Raw genomic sequence first — 20,925 nt, forward strand, 5'->3', positions numbered from 1 at the left:
GCGGGTGGGTGGGGGAGCGGGGAGAGAGAAGAGAGAAAACATGGCGTGGAACAGTGATTTGAACCAGGACCATCCCCATCATAGTCCAGCTTGATGCAAACTAAAAAAATGAAAGGCCAACACAAATATCCAATACTGGTCACTGAATAAATTAGTTTAGCTTTAGTAAGAGTTTAACAGCATTTGCAACACAGTAAGGTCATATAAGTGCAAAAGATTAGAGGTGTTACAAGGGAGTAACAAACAAAAAAAAGAAGGAAGGGGAGATAAGGATGACAGATGTCTGATAGGAAAGAAGGAGTAAACTATGACAGAGCACCTGCCAACCACCTACTGAAAAAATGAGGATGGAAACAAAGTATCAAGATGGAAACAAAGTATCAAGATGGAAACAAAGTATCAAGATGGAATACGGACGCCCTAAACTGGGGATGGGGGCGGGCAGGCAGGATACGGTAAAAGGAGGCAACTCTGTTTAATCATCAAATTAGCTGTCTCAGTTGTTACATGAGAGTTCAGGAACTTTCCAGATGACAATGTGGGCATAATAAAGCAAAATGAAGCAATCCAAGCAGCTTGAAAATGTACTGTTACAATTCTACAACTTACAGGGTGCAAAAATACTTTTAAATGCTACTTTCAACACTGCAACATTATTTCACAAGTGAGACTTCAAGATATGACATCCATCTCCAATAGGAGACAGCCAAGTTGATGGAGAGTCTTGAAAACTTCCCAAACAGCCCAAGTTCAAGAACGTCCTGTTGGGGAATTGAACCCGCACCATTCACACCATAGTCCAACATGATACCAACTAAGAGGAAACTCCCAATAAAAGTATAAAGCAAAGTGAAAATAGGCATGTGAGTTTTTGGACAAGGGAAGCTGTGCAAAGAGTCAACAAGGGAAATGGCACACAAGGTAAAACTGAGATCATAAAGGAAAAATCAGCTGTTTGATGTGCATGTCAATCTGGAAAATTAGGTCGAATCAACAAAAGAGTTGCAAAAGTTTAAGGATGAAAAGTTAAACACCAGAGAGCACAGTCGCAGGAGGGGATGCAATCTCAGCAAAATTCCCCAGCAAACAAAGGACGGAGTAAAAAAAAGTCTCTTTTACTTTTGCCACATATCTAACAGGAGGCTAGCACATTTTTTATTTTCATCCCCTCTCTTCCAGGAAGACTGATCCGCCAGGTAGACTGACTGACTATTTTCAAAAGCTTGGGAGATGAAAGCAAGCAAGGTTCTTCACTTCATAGTCAATGGTAGCAAAAAAAACCAGTAGCTGCCTACACCAAAACTTCTGGCGGAATAACTTCGCATAGACTAGTTGCCAGCCTGTCTTTGCCTTCCTGAGATATGAATGACAGCAAATGCATGAACCACTAAAGACTTTTTAAAATTTGTTTTACTTCAAAACAGACTCAAACTTAGAAGTATATACTCTCTCTATAGCATACATTCAACAACAGCTTATTTTGCCTAAAGAACAGAAAAAAGAAAGACAAGAAAAAATTATTTTTTTTCAATTAAGTAAAGTCCAATGATTGTTTCCCTTGAAAATCACACAAACAATGTTGATTAATTACAATGAACATTTCTGAACCGATAAGGATATGCAATCAAGACAATATAAATTCAACATTTTTTTTTTCTTTTAAAAAAACATACAACTTATCTCCAAATTCGAAAAGAAAAAGAAAACAGAGGCATGAGACAGTCCTGGGAGTGACAGGGTAAAACAGAGACAAAGACCATGCAGTGACCCAAAGGCAAGAGGCACACAGTGACCGAAGGCCGGCACATGGGACTCGAACACCAACTCTACCTTCCTCTCCTTATTTCTCAATAACATCATTCTCAACAGCAACATTTCCATCTGAATTTATCCCAAAAAGCTCTGGCTGAAATTCAAGAACAAAAATGCTTTCAAGTCGCTGTTGTGGCTGAACTGTCACCCTACATGCTTTGAAGTAATTGTTATCGATTCCGTTGCAAGCACATGATCTTCTTAGACAGGCTGCTGTCCCCATCCTCTTACCCCAAAAGATGGTACAACTAAAAGAAAAATTCAACCCACTCCCCTTTCAACCCAAAATTATCTGTAAGTAAAAGTTTCTCTCTCTCTCTCTCTCACACACACTCTCCCTGTCTCTCTCTCACTCTCTCTCTCTGTATTCGTTTCCAGGAAGAGAAAGCAAGCATCGCCAGCATTTGTCGCCCCTCCACTGCCAGGGTGAACTGATCGCAACTTGAGACATGTGTAGCAAAAGGAGAAAACCCTTCCCATAAGCACAGTTTCCTCATGCTATCTACTACTATTTCTATGCTTTACAACCTTCTCAAAACTCCAGGACAGTTTGGATTTTGTATATAAGTAAGCCACTTTTATTTGAACTCATGGTGCTTGTAATTTTTTGACAAGATGGTGGCAATATTTCATTTCCATTCTCAATTCAATACAATAATTCTTCCAAAAGTTTTTGTTATTTTCACTGACCCTCCATGCGATTAACTCACTCAATCCCGGGAGTTTTTCCCAAAATTGTACCCAGAAACTGTAATTTTAGCACTTATGTAAGGCCCACTACTAACCATAAATATACCCCGATTGCTTGGAAATTTGGAACAAAGTACAGCCAAAGATGGATCTTTACACACCAAATTTGAAGTATGTAGCTTTTGTAGTTATGCTTTGGGGTGTTGTACAAATTTGGCATTTTTGGGGGCTTTTAATTTTTTTTCATGGCTGAATGACAAAGAGCAAGTCTACATTGATATTCAAATATGCTTATGAGTGCCTAGATCTATATTGTATGTCATGAATAATAAAGACTGTTGAATACTTTCATGAATTTAAAAAAATGTATGTGTGAGAAAGGCAGAGAGAATCGATTGCAATACATGCTCAGCTGATCAGTGTGAACAAAAGTGCGGAAAGCGCCTTTATAAAAACTGCGATTTCTTCGGTTGTAATGACAGTAGAAACAAAATTTCAACACCCCTCTTGGCAGAATTGGCGGGGGAAATAGGTAGACCTTATATAAAACTTGAGGTCATTTTCCTAAATGAAATAACTAGTATAAGGAGCAAAACTAGAGAACCGAACTACCTTGGTCGTGGGATAGAACGTAGCTGAGCTGACTGAGATATCTCAGTCACAGGATTGAGTGAGTTAAGCCCTAGAAATGTGCACCATCACAATGTGACATTACTGTAAGATATTTGATAAATCATACAGCAATTTTAACTTTCTTACGAAAGCTTTTTGAACTTTCTTCTGTTAAACAAGTGCAAATCTCTTGGAAACTTCTGACGGGTTTTCTCTTATCGGGACACATATGGGTAAGAAACAGAGGAGGATTCGACAAAAATAAAAGTGAATTGAACACTTGTCTCACTGTCTGCATCCTCAGTATAATTTTTCTTAACATCAGTAGGGTGCAAAAGTTGAGTCTGAAATCATATGAACAAATTGCAGTTAGTCTTTCGACCATGACAGCTTGGGAATAAAAGACTTTATCAATAAAAACAACCAAGTAGACTCGTAAGGTAGAATGTGAACGAATCTCATTGTCATTTCTTTGGGTGACAGAAAAGCACATGACACCATAAACGGTAATGCTGGGGAAAAACAAGACAGACTAACAATAGTGGGATAGCAAAATAGCTGGGCAACTTCGATCAACCACTTCTGATCTTGTCATCTGTATCAGAAGAGACTCAAGTCTCAGTGAATGTAACAGAAAAGGGCTAAAAAGCACGAAAAATATCTAGTAGACAACTGTCAATGATTGAAAATGCCTCACACCTCCTATCACAGCAACTAAGATCATTTGGGAGGCCGACTGCATCAACCCTGCTTGCCAACCTGGGGCACAATAATAAAAAAACTATTGTTTGGTCGTTAATATGTATAAATCCCAGATCTCCAGATGATGAGGTGAGAGTTACGACCACTTCACCAATACTGGTAACACCAAAGCAGAAATGTCCACTGATCAAACCAAAATAATGTCCATATACGAACCAAAACAGTGTGTATACAATTTTTGTGGGACTTAAAACATACTGTGCAAGCAGAAAAACGCATCCAGGAAAGTGTGCACACATGAGTAAAGATGTTATATGAGCATGCATATATGCACACTTTTGTCTGTATGAACAAAAAACCCCACAGCAGCTGAGCACATACATCAGTGCCAATGCCATTTTAATAAATCCAACAACTGTGTGCGTGCATTTATGCATATATTATAGCAAACCCTCCCCCCACCCCCACCCCAATCCTTGCAGCACACTTTTTCCTCCTTTAAGTCTCTTTAATCAAGGATGTGATAAAAAAAAAATGCAGGACCTACATGACTACATGCATGCATGCGTGAGTTCAACCCACCCTTCCCAACAAAAGGCAATTCAAACACAAAAAAACCCCAAGACTTATAAATATCTACTTATTCACGTGAATTTGCCCCCCACCCCCACCTAAAAAAGCGGGGAAAAAAAAACACACCACAGTGCAGTTAAGCATACATATCTATCTATGAAGACGGGATAAAAAACAGCAAAAGAATCCGTCCCCACAGTGCATAACTGTATGCATGGGGGAAAAAAAAGAAACTCAGACTGAGTTCTCTTACCTCGAAAGCATCTTGACCTTTGACATCAAGGTACTTTTTGTCTCGGTAGAAATTCTTTGCTTTGAGCACGTAGAGCACCATGATATCACAGATAATGGTGGCCTGAAACACACACACAGGAAAAGAGTTGTTCTTCTCGAGCTCAACACCAGATGACGGGATGATGTACAAATTTCACATAATACGCTGAGGATGGGGGGAGGGGGGGAGGAACATCAAGAATCTTCAGGGAGCCAAGATGAAGTTTTGTTTTTGTTTTAGTAGAGGTTTTACGGTGCTCGCAACTGCATAAGGTCACATGAGCGCCAAGGGGTGGATTTCAACAGAGCAGTCTTTACAGGGAATCAGACTTACTCTGCCCACCTCTCTAGCCTCAACAGCACAAAGTCTGCTTCGACTATCAAGGCACCTCGAAAATAGCAGGTCACAAAAGTGTGACAAACATACAAAAGAAGAGGAGGAAAAATGACGATATTTAGGATTAGGAAAGAAAAAGCAGCAGTTCCCTGTTGCAAGTCAGGAACAATTATGAGAATAAACACTGAGGAGTTCAAAGTTCAATGCGATCCCGTCTGATGCGGATTTGTAGGCCCTACCCACCCAGCTTGTGATGTAAGTTCAGGTGGAGAGCTCAGGTGCCAGTGCCATGTTGAGGAAAACAAATATAGTGACGAGGTCAATCTTTAGTGTGATCCCGCTTAGGGAAAGCATTGTACCTTTGTACCTTCTCATCCAGATGTGATCATTCATGAGAGTGGCTGATCTGTGATGCAAAGGGAAGTAAAATGATTCCAAATTTTTTCTGCTTGGTTAATCAGCTGCACCTGCCCGAGTCTTTGATCTGTAAATTATTATCTGATTTGAAAATTTTAAGCCGAATGTAGTCCTTAGGAGCGGGATCTTAGGGATGACTTTAGTGTTGGAAAAAATATCTTATCTTAATATAGTGGAATCATAAGTGAACCAGGATTGGAAGCGGTGGGATCTTAGGCGAAGACTACAATATAAAGACGTCAATAAGACCAAAATTTGCCAGTAACAACTGGGTTGTAGTTTGCCACAATTACACATTACATTAAAGGTCGTTGTTAGTCTTGGCATTGTACTATTATTATTTATTTAGTTGGAGAATAGGCATCATTGCAGGCGGCATAATGCAATAGCTGCTCCTCTCTCCTCTCCAGGATCCATGAAAGCGTCTGCCTGCTGATCGTGCCAGTTAACAGCTGGTTGGATATTATTCTGGCTTTTCCACGCAGGTTGATGTCTCTCCCCGACCCTCTAGAGACACCCCCTTCCCTTAGTCTATTTATAATTATTGTGTGTGAAGTGGAGCCTTCATCCTCTCTGTGGTGATTGAACCATGCTGCCATGACTGTTGGAGGATCTAATTGCATGGTGCCACCAATCTCTACCTGGCTGGCTAGCTTATCAGTACGTTCATTGTCTTGAACTCCTGCAGGGCCAGGGCTGAAGATCCATACAATCCTTGTGAGTCAGCTGCTTTGTATTACCTCTCGCCAGTCTGCATACATCATGAGTTTCTTCACTTTTTCGAGGGTACTCATTGAGTCGATGACGAGGATGGCAGAATGATACTCCGTCGTCTTAATCCAGTTAAGGGCTTCTGAGATGGCTTTCACCTCAATGCACATGCTGAACGTGGTTATACTTGTGGCACCTGACAGCTCTCCCTGTATGACCACGTTTACACGGGTGCTGAAAGCTCATCCAGATTTGACACCACGCTGTACTGAACCATCTGTGAATATGACTACATCGCCCTGTTCACTGTTCTCTTCTATAAGCATCTCTAACTCGGCACTGGCTGCTCCCTCTGGCCACTCACAACATTCTCTGCCTAAGGTTGCTACCACTCGAGTATACTGCCCAGGTTTGTCAGTGACGCTGACCCATGCGCTGCCCCTTCGGAAGTCTTGCACATCATAGCATTTAGCCAAAGTTGTCCCTGCCTCATTCATCCATTCAGTTCCTCTAAGCAGACGCGTGTATACAGTTCTTCCCCCTTTGTCATGCAGTAGGTGCTGATCATCGGCACTGACTCTCAAATACGCTTTCACCTGAGCAATCTTGTGACGTTCTACCATGGCTGGGAGGTCCAGGAGATACTGCATTAGCCTCGCAGGATGTGTCTTGTGAGCACCCAAGAACAGTAAGCATACGTTCGTTCTGAATTCTTTCAAAGCGTTTCAACTGCGACGTTGACAAGATGAGGAGACCGAGGCCATAGTCTATCACAGATAGCACAAAAGTCTGGTATAGTATGGCTAAAATTCTCAGCGGCATTCTGCTGCACGCCATGATTTTCGTCAGTGCAGTCAGACCTTTTCTGGCTCTTGTGATGATCCTGGTATTGTGATCTTTACCTGAGAGTGATCTGTCAAAGGTGATACCTAGATGCCTCAGTGAGTGCTCACGCTTCAGGACCCTGTCATTGATGGTGACTGTGGGAATCTCTGCTTTCACCGCGTGAATGTTTTCAGTGAGCACCACAGCACACAAGCCTTTTGGGGTGGAGCTTGCCGTTGTGGTCTACACACCATTGTCCAATTCAATCCAGCTCCTGTTGCACCGCGTTAGCTGTTTCTTGTTGGTCCTTACCCTGTCTACATACAAGGACATCATCTGCAAAGCCCAGCACACGCCCTGGGCCTTCCAGTTGTCCAGCAGTGATTCCAACTGTGTATATGTTGAATAACACGAGTGAGAGTGATGATCCCTGTGGCAACCCCAGTGTGATGCTTCTGGTGTCAGATGTCCAGTTTCCCAGCCACATTGCAACTCTCCTCTTCAGCAATGCCTCTCCTACCCATATCATGAGCTGGGGGCTAATCTTCAGGTAGATCATTGTTCTCAAAAGGACACCGTACTGAACCCCATTGTCAGCATCCTCGAGGTCAAGCACAGCTATCAGAGTCTCCTCGCCTTTTTCAAACCCATCATAAACATCTGATGCAAGGGCATTGTAGCTTACAATGAGCGAGCACAATTTTACAGGAGAAGCTAGACAAAAGTAACATCCTTCCTGTTTTCACAGGAACTGAACCCATGAACTCTAGATAATGACCTTAATGCCTAACCACTATACTATGACCATCCATAAATCTAGGAAGAGGGAATAAGGAAAATAAAAAGAGGGGTGGGGGAAGGGCAAACTTACCACACCGAGCAATGCCATGCCACTGCCAATGTTCAGGAGCAAGGGAACTATTGAGAACTTGCCAGCTTTACCCTGAACAGTAACCAGGAATCGGACTCCATATGCCTTGTACAAATTACGGTAGAGTTGTAGTCCTGTACTCTCATTAAATACAGAGTATCTGTCGGCAAATCTGTGATGAGGAGAACAAAAAAAAAGACAAATACAGCCATCCTTACAAGGAACATTTGTTTCACATTGACATGCAGAACTATCAAAAACTGGAAGTAGCACAACATTGCTGGTCATCACAATGCAGAGCAAATCATGAACAAAATTTCATCGGCATTAACTCGTACGGGTCCCAATCCTTTTTTTCCCTGACTTGTTGCAGCAAGTCTAGATTAAAATATATGTAAATGTTAGAATTAAATAATAATAATAAATAATAAATAGCATTTGTATTGTGCATACCCCTGCTCAACCACAAGCTCTATGCGTTTTACACTATATTATTACCCCAGCAGGCCATAGAACACTCAGAAACATTTTCAGCTTCCCGGGAAGCATACAGGCCAAGCAGCTGATTAGGTGCTTAAACACTTACAAACTGACAATATCGTTCGCTGTCTATAGCTGGGTAACCATTCCCACCTGGGAGAAGACAGGAAAATTTGTGAAAAGTGCCTTTCCCAAGGACACAACGTCAGCCCCCTGACGCGATTCAAACCCACATCCTTATGGTTGCGAGTTCGAGAGTCCATTTTCAACATAAAAGATAGGTTTCACCAAATTGTAAGAAAAAAATGAAGATATGGTATAAGGGGCTACAGTTGGAGTACATGCAAGCAGTAATTATTTCGGATTAAAGAGGGATGCAAGGAAAAAAAAAAAAGGCAGCATCTAGCCAGTAGATGTGGAAATGGCTTTACTCTTTGCCTGCAAAGTGTGCACATTCTATTTCTCCTTTTATGCAGATATTCTATTTTCATCGAGTATCTCCAATATTTCAGACAGGTATTCCCTCACAACCAGGGTTGACCCTGACAAACAGGATTAAAACAACATGTCTTTAAAAGTACTTAAATTGTGTAAACAAATGCATACATAATACATAATAAATTTGAAAAATTAAACTAAATAGAGACAGTCGACTTCTTTCCTTCAAGCCTTCAGCATACTTTCCAAATCTAGTTTTTTGTTATTCTTTAATTAACCTGCCTCAAATCCATGGCACTGAAATTGAACAGACAGCTTCCTACATTTCAAACTCTCATGAATTATTATCAATTTTACCTGAAGTTAAACCCCCTAGAGACGCTATAGTCTCCTTTGTCCAGACGTCGGAAAGTGTACTCTGGGACACAATCTTCCACGGAATAGTCCAGGTTGCACGTCCAGTCAATGACAATCTGCATCACACCACCCTGGAATTGTTCGTTTGAGTAAAGAGAAGCACATCGACACAAAGACGTACAGAAACAACAGGGAGAGTAAAGAAGTAGGACCTACCAGTGACACCCTCCAACCACTCGCGTCACCCTGGAAATCAGAATACAGTCATAATAATAATGACTATAAAAATAGCAATAAATAAATAATAATACTAATAATAATAGGCTCCATTAACCAAAAACATACCCCTAGAAAATCACACACGACCTACATTCTAAGAATGTAAGTCGTGTGTGCTTTTAAATTTATTGTGACCCTGATTGACCTTATAACATTCCAGGATATTCTCAGCTTCTTGGGAAGCATCCAGTACAAGCTGTCATTTCATAAGGGCTTAACTGTCTATAGCTGGGAGCCCATTCTCACCTTAGTGAAGTTATGAGAAGTACGACTCGAGGGTAGGCCAGAACAGGATCTGAACTGAACCTCCAACCCTATGGTTGTGAGTGCTTTTGAGTCCACAAGCCTAATAACTTGAGTGCTTGATGTCCAACCAGAAACTAATAATAGGTAATAGGTCACAATGAAAGCATAGCACCAGCTCTTGAGTTTGGAGGATATAAAAGGAAGATGGGTGTAAAGGATTGTAAAATGACAGTAAATGTTTTACAGCCCAAACAACACAATTGAAATCATTTAGAAGAAGGTCTGCTTCAACCCTATATGTCAGAAAAACCCTTGGGCTGAGCAAGACGCAGCATCCTAACAGAAAGATGGAGATATGAGACATGTGAGAGCTGAACTCATGTGTCATTTGCCTGCTAATAGCAACGAGTATAATATATAGAAACAGTACACCAAGATATACTTATCACATCATAAGTACATTTTGACACATTCTTGACCGTTGTCCAGAGAATGAAGAACCAAAGAGGTTTTTTTTAAAGGTGACAGTAGTCCTTTTAGATTTTAGCAGTACTTTGCTTATGATAGGAATTAGCTAGTGACAATGGTTATTTACAATTGTTGTAAATAATTCAAAACACCTGTCCTCCACCATTCTTTTTTTTAAAGAATATATTATTTTCTTTTCACACCCTCAAGTTTCTGTTTCTATAAAAAAAACAACCAAACGACAGTGGAGAATACAAACCAAACAAGTAAAGCTAAACTATACAGACATCAAAACAAAACAAAGCAAACTCAAAGAAATTACAGTAGAAAAAAAAGATCCACAGTTCAGAGCAATCAGCTTCTGGATGATAAGACAGAACTTTTCCACTGCTGAGCAATTTATGAAAAATAGAAATAAAAGTTAGTTGCGGAAATGGATTTTCTCCCCAAATATCTAATAATTTATGATGTGATCTGAGCTTAATTAACAAATACTACAAATATAAGAAAATAATGTTCTGTAGATGTTATATAAAGTTTTGTTACACTTTTCTTACGGTAGAAATTAGCCTGTGACAACTGTTATGTCATTGAAAATAAATCAAAACTCATGTCATCATTTTTTTTTTTCCAAACCAAAATTTTAAAAATTACTTTTCAAACCATCCAAGTCTTAGTTTCTATCAAACAAAAGTCAACAAGCAGTGAAGAATACAAACCAAACAAATAAAGCTAAATTATACAAACATCAAACAAAACAAAGCAAATTGGTGAAAAGAAATTTAAATTCAGAAAAAGATCTACAGTTCAGAGCAATCAGCTTCTGGATGATAAGGCAGAAATTTCCCACTGCTGACCAGTTATGAAAAAGAAAAGTCAATTGTGAAAGCGGGCTTTTCTCCCCCCAACATCAAATAATTTATGATGCAATCTGAGCTTATCTTCAATAACGACAAAGAATATTGTTTAAATGCCTCAATGTTATAAAGCTCCAAGAAAATACCAGAGTAAGCATCTTGTTTGTTTGTGTTTTAACACTTTAACCACGCTCACAACTGCATAAGGTTATATGAGCAAACAGAACACATTAAGGATTTTCAGTTTGGTAGGAATAAATTTTGAATTTTGCCCAGGTGGTGGCCGAAGCCTAGAGTAGGTATTTGATGACCAGTAGCAAGAGTTTTTGATACACTGAAAAAAGAAACACTACAATCTTCACAAAAAATTCAAAGGAGATACTGTGTGTATGGTGTGAGTTACATATTACTTTGAAGAGAACCCCCCCCCCCCCCCCCATTATTCAAGAAGAAGAGCTTTGCATTAATCGTTCCTCATTAATGGGAATGAGTCAAACAAAAGGAGAGGAATGAAAATTCAAACTATAAAAGTACAAAACTTTTAAACTGCTCTGTTTGAGACTTGAACCAGGGTCACCCAAACTGCAGCCTGACATGATGACAAAAGAGGAAACAACACGCACTGACCAACTTTCACTCTGATCTCCACTATCACATGCTTTTACTATAAAAACTTCAAAGCAACCATAGCTACACCATTTTGTTCCATTTAGAAGCTAGCTAAGCGTTGAACTGCGAAAACTCAAACAAACCTAGACCAAGAGTTCCTTGACAGATATTCCAACAGGGGTTGCCTACGTATCAGTCCAGCACAACATTAACTCCACAATGGGTGGCCCAGCAACACTTGAAGAGAACGAGGAAAATGGGGGGAACAATCGGACTTTAAAAAGGCTCAGAGCTCTGCGTACCTCCATCATCATGTTCTCAAAAGTGACTCCAGCGTCTCTCGCAATATCGTCCAAGACAAAGATGGGGCAGAACTTTAGCTTAGGGTCCCCTCTCTTCCAGCGACAAGTCTTCAGTGCTGTGTCATTGTAAAACCCGAGAATATTCCTCCTGCAAGAAATGGGCACAACAGAGGTCGAATTAACTCAACAGGCTCTGAGAAACAAATTAGCCCATATTTCCGACAAATGCTTTCCAACTATGCATCATGTGCATGCAGTCAAGGAAATTTTTTTTTAAAATCTCATGTCTATCTGGAGGTTACTGGAATTAGAAATTTTTAGGCCCTCTGGATGATAGCTATCACAATTATCTTGGAACTGACTGGGGGACAATAGTGACAGCGAAAGGAGTAGCATCAACCGCCTATTGAGAAAATCAAGTATAAAACAAGGTTTGATCAATTGTGCTTAGTCTGCACATGCTCCATTAACATTTTAACCAAGTCAGAAAAGTGGGGAAAAAAACCAACGCATGACTTTATCTCGAGGAGAAGAGCACTGATAACCTCATTGATCAATGAACGGTCAAAAGAACAAAATACGAAAGAAGAGCTTTCATTCAGGAAAATGTAAAAACTTGTGGACTAGTCCCTCTCAGTCTCAACACTGTCTAGATGAAGCTAGAGCTCTAATTAATATATCAAACACTTTGACAAGACTCAACCAAGTGGGTAGACAGCTATGGAATCTTTTCAGATAACACATGTTTACTCAAGTTTAGACCATAATATTATAATGGTCCCAAGGCTATGACTCTGCTCACAAGATCCAACCCTGGAACTGAATTCCAGGTCCTTTCTGTGCAAAGCCACTAGTCTGACAATTAGACCATACATAGTGGTTCAAACACAGTAAAGTAAGGAATCAAATCTGGCCATATAACCAACATCACAGAACAAATTCTACAGAATAACTGAGTGTTCAGCAAAAAGGAACTTTTCATCACAAAAAACAAAAATGTCAAAGGAAAAGTATAGACAAGTAGTGCAAACCACACACCTTTCTATGTAAGATGATATATAAAAATAACACATTCACAAAAATGTTTGAAAATTTGTAGTGACCCCAAAAAACAAAACAAAAAGAAAACAAAACGAAAAAGAAAAAAAATCCCAAAGTTATGATGCCCCCCCCCCCCCAAATCTATGGGCAAGGAGCCCATGGCTGTGCCAAAACCATTGTATTTTGTATGTTCAAAAAAACAATGTGGCAAACACTGATTGCATCTGAACTGTGCTCTTCCTCAGAGGAGGGTCAGTCCACCAGTACCTCTTTGGAAATATTCTCAAAGGCAACACCTGCACCTTCTGTGATTGTCTCCAAACGGAAAATGGGGCAAAACTTGTCTCGACTGCTAGCCCCATCATACTGACACTTCTTTAAATACGTGTCGTTTTCTTTGCTTGGAAGGTTTCGTCTGGAGGAGAACATTATAGGATGTGCATGGAAAATAAAAATAAACAAAGAGAGAGAGAGAGAGAGAGAGAGAGAGAGAGAGAGAGAGAGAGAGAGAGAAAGAGAGAGAGAGAGAGAGAGAGAGAGAGAGAGAGAGAGCAAAATATTTAAAAAATTGAATTCAACAATGAAACCTTAGCCAACATTTCTTTCCCCCACACATACCAACAAAAGAACATCATTTAGATTTTACAAACCATTCAGTGACACACGACAAGAGACATGAAAACGACAAAGTCAGCGTTCACACAGAGGGGAATACAAAAAGGATTACAGGATTATGAAACAGTCAAACCTGCTCTAACAACCACCTGTCCAAATAACCACTTCCCACCTTAGGTTGGGTGTCTTTTTTTTCTTCTTCAATATTATCATGACACTGTCCAAGAGGGTCATCCATCTAGAATGAATACTTTTCTCCTCAACAATGGGTGGTTGTCTCGGACAGATTTGACTGAAGATCTATGCTGTTACTTAAACTTTAAGAGTTTAAACAGCAAGAGGTGTCAGAAAAGTTACCACAGGGATAAATGGCTTGTGGCAGCCAAGCGTTCATAGCGACGTTGCTTTTTGATCTAAAAGTTAAGTCAGTTGATGAAAATTTCAAAACTTCTAAGGTCAAAGTAGGCTAGGGCAGTAATGGATCTAATATATTTATGAGTGTTACAGTTTGAAGGTGGAATAGATAATTCCAAAATAACTTTTGTCCTATTAGCGAAAGAGTCTAATTTTGCATGTGGAGCACTTAGCTGGATAAAAGTAAAAGGAGTGAAAGGAAGGAAAAAGGAAGGGAGGGATGGAAGAGAGGAAGAAAGGAAGGAAAAAAGGAAGGAAGAAAGGAAGGAAGGAAGGAAGGAAGGAAGGAAGGAAGGAAGGAAGGAGGGAGGGAGGGAGGGAAGGAAGGAAGGAAGGAAGGAAGGAAGGAAGGAAGGAAGGAAGGAAGGAAGGAAGAAAGAAAGGAAGGAAGGAAGAAAGGAAGGAAGGAAGGAAGGAAGGGAGGAAGGAAGGGAGGCAGGAAGGGAGGAAATATGAACCAAAGAGGGGAAATATGACACATGCACATACTCAAATCATTGATGTTTTATCTTGCTTCACTGCCATTTGCGGAGTTGTACTAGTAAGTTGTTTTATTACAACACCGAATAAATCCCACCCTTCCTCACTTTAGTTTTAGTAAGACTTTTACAAAACTTGCAACACAATAAAGTCATATATGTGCGGAAGATTAAAGGGTTGGTTTGGTTTTAGTAAGAGTTTTATGGCACAATCAACACAATAAGGTCATGTGAGTGCCGAAGAATAGAGGTGTTACAAGGTAGTAACGAACACAAAAAAGAAGGAGGAAAGATAACGATGACAAATATTTGATAGGAAAGAAGGAGTAAACAACACCAAAGCACCCGCTACCGCCCACACCTCAACCCTTAGGGTAAGGTTGAGGTTAAAAAACAATACCATTTTACTAACCTGCTCACACCGAATCGGGGAAACTCAATGTTGTTCTTGATGAACACTGTAAAGTTTTTGGCATTTTCCAGTACTGGGCTATCTCCTTGCCTGCGAAGATATCAGACAAAAAATAGTCAGTCTTGCTCCAGCTTAAAAAAACAAACACTTTTAGTAAGAGTTTTACTGCACGGCACTTGCAACATAAAGTCACATAAGTGCAGAAGATTAGAAGTGTTACAAGAGAGTTAAAAGCACAAAAAAAAAGAAGGAGGGGAGATCAGGATGAAAGATATTTGATAGGAAAGAAGGAGGAAACCACATCAGAGCACCTGCCAACCACTCGTTCTGAGCAAGGACAGAAAAAGTTTTATTGAAAAATAACACCAACTTCATTATCAGTCTGATTGACTGTAAATGTACTATGTACCCTTTCAGCACAATCTAAGAGTATTTAGGAGGCTGGCTGCTTCTATCCCACCTGTCAGGGCTAACCAAAGCTGAGTGGGCTATATAATCTCAGCAGAAAGATGGGGATATTTGATAAAATATTCTTCCCGGCAAGATAATCAAACTCCCTATTTTCTGTGTGCAACAGCAAAGAACCCTCCATTACTACACCACAGATACCAGTCATAAACAATTTGATTTAGTAGAAATTCAGCACCATTCAACACAAAAAAGACGATCGAATGCTGCTCCATAGACAGGGTAAAGAAACATGATCGCTAATGTTTTCCATCCAAGCTGACACAATTTACATGAAACTAAGAAGCCAGTCTGAGCCGAGGCGGATACGTCATCCAAGAAGAAAGTCGACGATACTAAAATAAACATAAATTTTGAGAATTGACCTCAGATGTCTTGCATGCAAAGCTAAGAGCCAGTCCATTACAATTAAGTTGCTGGTAGAACTAACAGACACCCCCCCCCCCCAACAAACACTTTCTGAAAAACACAACACAACACAGCGCACACATACCAACATAAAATCACCCCCCCCCCCTCTTTCTCCAGCGTCCCTATTCTCTCTGAGTTTTAAAAAATCTTTTTTCAAAAACACATTGTGTTCTTTAGAGATCAACCCCACCAAAAAAAAAATAAATTAAAAACTTAAAAATCGTCATAGCTAAGTACTTTTAGATTAGATATCTAGAGACAGAACAGAACCTGTCAATTGAAGCCTGTATGTGAGAGGACTGGGCCTTGCCCTTGCACAATGACAGCGGTAAATAGTCATCAAACAAAACATTAAAAAAAAACAAAAAACAAACAAAAAAAACTCGGGTTATCCACACCACAAAGTTGAACATTATACCAAGCAAGCTATCAGCACACACCGTGTCTGAGTCATACATCACACACAATATTATAACCAGTCAGTTAGCCCAAGAGTCCATCACCTATCTAGCTCAGATCATAAGCGTTCCATCCCAGACAATAAACAATCGTGAACTGCAGATACCACATTTTGACACCGGGGTCACTGCCTTCTCATGAGGGCCCTTGGCGTATCACATCGTGTCTGGTTCATGGACCTGGTAAAACAAACGTGTTTTACCTGTCTCACGAACAACGTTTAATATTGCACCACGTCTATTTACGCCATAGCGTGGATTATTCAGGTGTCCAAGTCGATTTAATTTCATTAAGTCAGGGCCAGCAAGATTTTCCTTTAAAAAAGGAAGGGAGGGGTGGCGGCAAAAGCAGACACCATTTTGAAACAACACGACCGATTCGACTCCCGACCTTATAAAAAAAATTGTTTTACTAATATTTTAGTTGATTTCGCGTATAATGCCAAAATAGTAGCTTTTGCCCCACCCATGACAGGAAACATGATCGGCCCCGATTTAAAAAAAAGAATCCAGCTGGCAGTGTACTCTCGGTGTTAGACAAACGATTGTCCCGTGTGATAGGTTTTGCTAGTTAGTTAGTATAAAACTCCTAAGGAGCGTCTTGAGGCATAGAGGATAAGGTGTTCGTCTCTCATCACAGAATTCTGTGCCTCTCATTCAAAGGTCCCGGGTTGGAATCCGGGTAGCGAAGCGACAGAAATTTTTTTTTCTCTAAAATTGTCTCCTTTCACCTTCTTTCCTTCTCTCTTGCAATATTCTGTTGACTGCTTTCGTCTCCACTTTCTGCCCCCACCCCTCACCTCCTTTGCCCCTTCCACTGGGATCCTGACTCCTTTAGTGTAGTTTTAGTAAGAGTTTTACGGGACCCGCAACTGCATAAGGTCATAAGAGCGCCAGAAGATTAGGGGTGGTAGAAGAGAGTAACAAACATAAAAAGAAGAAGGGGAGAAAAGGACGATAGATGTTTGATAGGAAAGAAGAAGCAAATCACACCAGAGCACCCGCCAACCACCCACTCCTGACTCTTTCTGCAGCCTTTCTTCTGCTACCCCTCGGCTCTTTCTTACTGCTGCCTTTCAGCCACACTAATGATCTTCTGGTAGGAAAGTTGCACACTTAGCATTCTCGGACAAGGGTGAAATTCTCAGAGGTCCCGTGCGCAAGTTGCGCACGTTAAAGATCCCTTGGTGGTCCAAAATCGATAAGAGTAGGCTTCGGCCGCAACCCGGGCAAAATTCAAAATTTCCTACCAATTAAAATTGTTTTTTGTGTGTCCCGCGCGCTCATATTATGACCTTATGCAGTTGCGAGCGCCGTAAAACATTACACCCCCCCCCAAAAAAAAAAAACAACAACAAAAAACAAAACAAAACAACCTCCTAATACTGACTTCGAGTAAAAAAGAAGCACATCGACACAATAAAGGTCATCCAGTAGGCCTACTGTGAAGAGTAAGACGAAGATAGAAATAACACAGGGGAAAAAAAGTAGGGTCCATCACATGACCCGGTCGAGTGGTATACATTGTGTTAGACAATTCCGAATCTAGGTCCAGCACAATGAGACATTTTAAAGGTTTGAGTTCAAAGAAACAAACCCTAGCAACACAATAGCGGTCATTCAGCGATAGGAAAACATAAGAGATAAAATACAAAGACAAAATAATATGGGAAAGCAAAGAAGTAGGCCGCACAGTGGCGCCCTCCAGCCACCCGCGCAATCGGATTTCAAGGGTCGAGTTGGACAAAAGACATTGTGGTGCTGACAAGATATCAAATTAACATGTCTACATCCCTTGATCCACTTAGAGTACTCCATTGAGCGAACTTTCCGTCGTGGCAAACAATGGACGTGGCGAGGCAAACAGTGGACGTGGCGAGGCAAACAATGGACGTGGCGAGGCAAACAGTGGACGGGGCACGGCAAAAAAGGGGAGGGGAGTCACGGTTTGAGCTAAGAGAAACACATCGACACAATAACGGTCATAATATAGTACAGGGCAAACGTAAGACAGATACACAGAAAACAACCGAGCGACAGAAAAGAAGTAGGACCTACCACAGTTGCGCCCTCCAAACATCCGCGCATAAAAGTAATAGAGATGGGCAAATAGATCGATAGAGACGGGGCAGATTGAACCAAAAGTTCTCTCAGTCGGTGACTAACATCCTTTCCACGAACTCGCGCCAAACGACAAAATATAACCCAGCCCGCATTCACCCATCTAGCCGCAGGACATAAAGAGTAGACCAGTACAGCACAGACGTTATCGATTGTGGTAAAGAAACATAGTTGTGGAATTAGTGAGTATTTTAGTTTAGTTTAGTTTTAGTAAGACCTTTACAGCACTTGCAACACAATAAAGCCATATAAGTGCGGAAGATTAGAGGTGCTACAAGAGAGTAATAAAAACAAAAAAAGGAGGGGAGATAAGGGCGATAAATGCTTGCTAGGAAAGAAGGAGCAAACCACACCGGAGAACCCACCAACCACCAGCTGCGCTAATAAAACATTGGTAATTTAATGAAGGACGGGTTTCGGGAGCAAAAGAGCCACAGCAGCTTTGATCCGCGTACCTTTTTTAAAAAATTATAAGCATGACACCATAAAAATGCTGGTTTCGACTCGCACACATGACATGTCTTCATCGTTCTGCAGGGTTGTGCATGCAGCCTTCTCAGCCCCGGTTGCCCCTGGTCTCCTGAATGATCTCATTGTGCCCATGCGTAAAACATGACTACTACAACTACTCCTACTACCGATACCACTGCTATTTTTCTTAGTTTAGTAAGAGTTTAAGGCGCTCGCAACTACATAAGGTCATAGGAGCCCGAGACAGTTCACGGCAAAACATTCAATTTTAACTGCTGTTGCTGCTACTACTACTACTGGAACCACTACCACCCCTACAACTACCCAGTCTTCTACCACAATCACCTCCATTTTTATTGCTAACGTGACATAGAAGAACCTTTCATACGCGCCAATTAAAAGAAATATATTACACACAATAACTATCACCGCCATTTCTATTGCTATGGTGACCTTGAAGAAGCATTTATATGAGCCAGTTAAAACAAATATATTGCACACAATAACTATCAAGCACGCAATACGTCCGTACCACTCAAGTAGCTCACTCTGATCAGCAAGCGACAAGCCCGCTGCTACATCACGCTGTCCCACCGTGACCCTCAATAGAAGGGGATTGTCCCAGCTCGATATAGCACGACCTTAGAATTACAAAGTTCTATCTACTTGGTACCTAGTTTTGAGAAATTTAACGTTAACAATTTTGAGTTTCTTAACATGTCAAGCTTTTTTACGGGTGCGATTCTCTGCATATTATCTTGATATCGACTCCGAATAATCCTCCGATTTTGAAAAAGCAGATAGAACCTTTGGTTTCAAACCTTAGGGTCGTAGTGTAACTCGAAACGATCAAAAGTCAAAAATGTCAGATAGAGCTTTGTGTTTCTCGTGTAGCGAGACAGGCACAAGAGCGGACGCAGCAATCAGCGACAAGACGTAGCTTGTTTGACGCAAAGTCGTTAGGATAAACGAAAGTGAAACGGCCTACAATGTCGTTAAAAATGTAAATGCTTTTTACGCCCACTTCAACATAATATAGACCAGTTAAGAGGCGGGTTTCGACACTGCCTTTTAGAGCCAACCTGGGCAGAGGGGTATACAACGTCCCAGCAGAAAGACCCGAGACACTCGATAAAAGAAGCATCAATTTGAACTAATTAATTAAGAAAAGATGACTTACATAATTTAGTAAATGGCTGCTCGAACCACGAGGCAGGGTAAACCCAGGGAGTGTGGGGAAACACCACAGCAGAAAGACGGAGATATTCTTTTTTAATGCGGGTGTTTATACGCTCCTATCGACACACTTTAGATCATTTAGGAGGCGGGATTTCAACCCTGTCTGAAATAGTCAACCCGCGCATAGAGGGATACAACATCCTAGCAGAAAGATCGATATACTCCATTAAAATATTTTCCCCACTCGGGAATCGAACTCGGGTCTCTTGCGTCCCACAGCAAAGCGCCTAATCGCTACACCACAGAAGTTGGCCCTTTTCTCTTTTTCTACGAGCCCTCACAAAGAGTAACACGTCACGGCAAGCATGACTCTATCAGTATCAGTGTAAGGGCCACCCATTGATAACTCGTCCCATTCAACCTTCCACCCAACCCCGCTCCAACCCTTGACACAAATCCAAACAATAAGGTCATGTCATGTCTGAACAGCTAAGACAAAAGCCTCCGTCCTTTCACTGTTCTCGCTCCATGTTAGTTGTGTACAGATAACAGCAGATAATTAAACATTCCTCAATCTTTGTCCCGAGTCTAGTTTGGTTTTAGTAAGAGTTTTACGGCACTTGAAATACGAGTACGTCATTATATAAGCGCCAAAATTAGACGACCACTAGAGAACAGCTGTAGCATACAAAGAAAAGAACGAGGCGAGTTAAGGAGGGATACACGTTTGAAAAAAAGAGGGAGCAAATCACACCTTAAGAAGTTCGCCTCTCATTCAAAGGTCCCGAGTAGTGACGGAAAAATGTTCTCTGAAGTGTTCTCCTTTCCCCTCCTTTCCTGCTCAATAGCAATGTTCTGTCGTCTGCTTTCGTCTCCACTTTCGCCCACAAAGTGATCTGAGACAAATTGTTTAGTAGTAGTAGTAGTATAAGGTTTTACGGCGCTCGCAACTGCTAAGGTCATATGAGCGCGCGAAACACAAGTTGTTCACCTCTGC

At 40.9% G+C, this 20,925-nt stretch overlaps 1 protein-coding gene across 2 annotated transcripts in view; it reads right to left on the reverse strand.

Moving 5' to 3' along the window:
• The window catches only part of LOC100533332 (purinergic ATP P2X4 receptor subunit 1), a 37,434-nt gene that overhangs the window by 1,206 nt on the left and 15,303 nt on the right, over positions 1–20,925 (reverse strand). The window contains 7 exon segments of one of the 2 annotated variants that reach the window (NM_001204629.1): positions 4,643–4,744; positions 7,824–7,995; positions 9,099–9,229; positions 13,168–13,282; positions 13,284–13,315; positions 14,821–14,823; positions 14,826–14,910. In NM_001204629.1, the coding sequence (NP_001191558.1) occupies positions 4,643–4,744; positions 7,824–7,995; positions 9,099–9,229; positions 13,168–13,282; positions 13,284–13,315; positions 14,821–14,823; positions 14,826–14,910 (640 nt within the window). 2 annotated transcript variants of the gene reach the window in all.

This window comes from Aplysia californica, unplaced genomic scaffold (genome assembly GCF_000002075.1).
Source record: "Aplysia californica isolate F4 #8 unplaced genomic scaffold, AplCal3.0 scaffold00514, whole genome shotgun sequence".
NCBI classification, from domain to species: Eukaryota; Metazoa; Mollusca; class Gastropoda; order Aplysiida; family Aplysiidae; genus Aplysia; species Aplysia californica.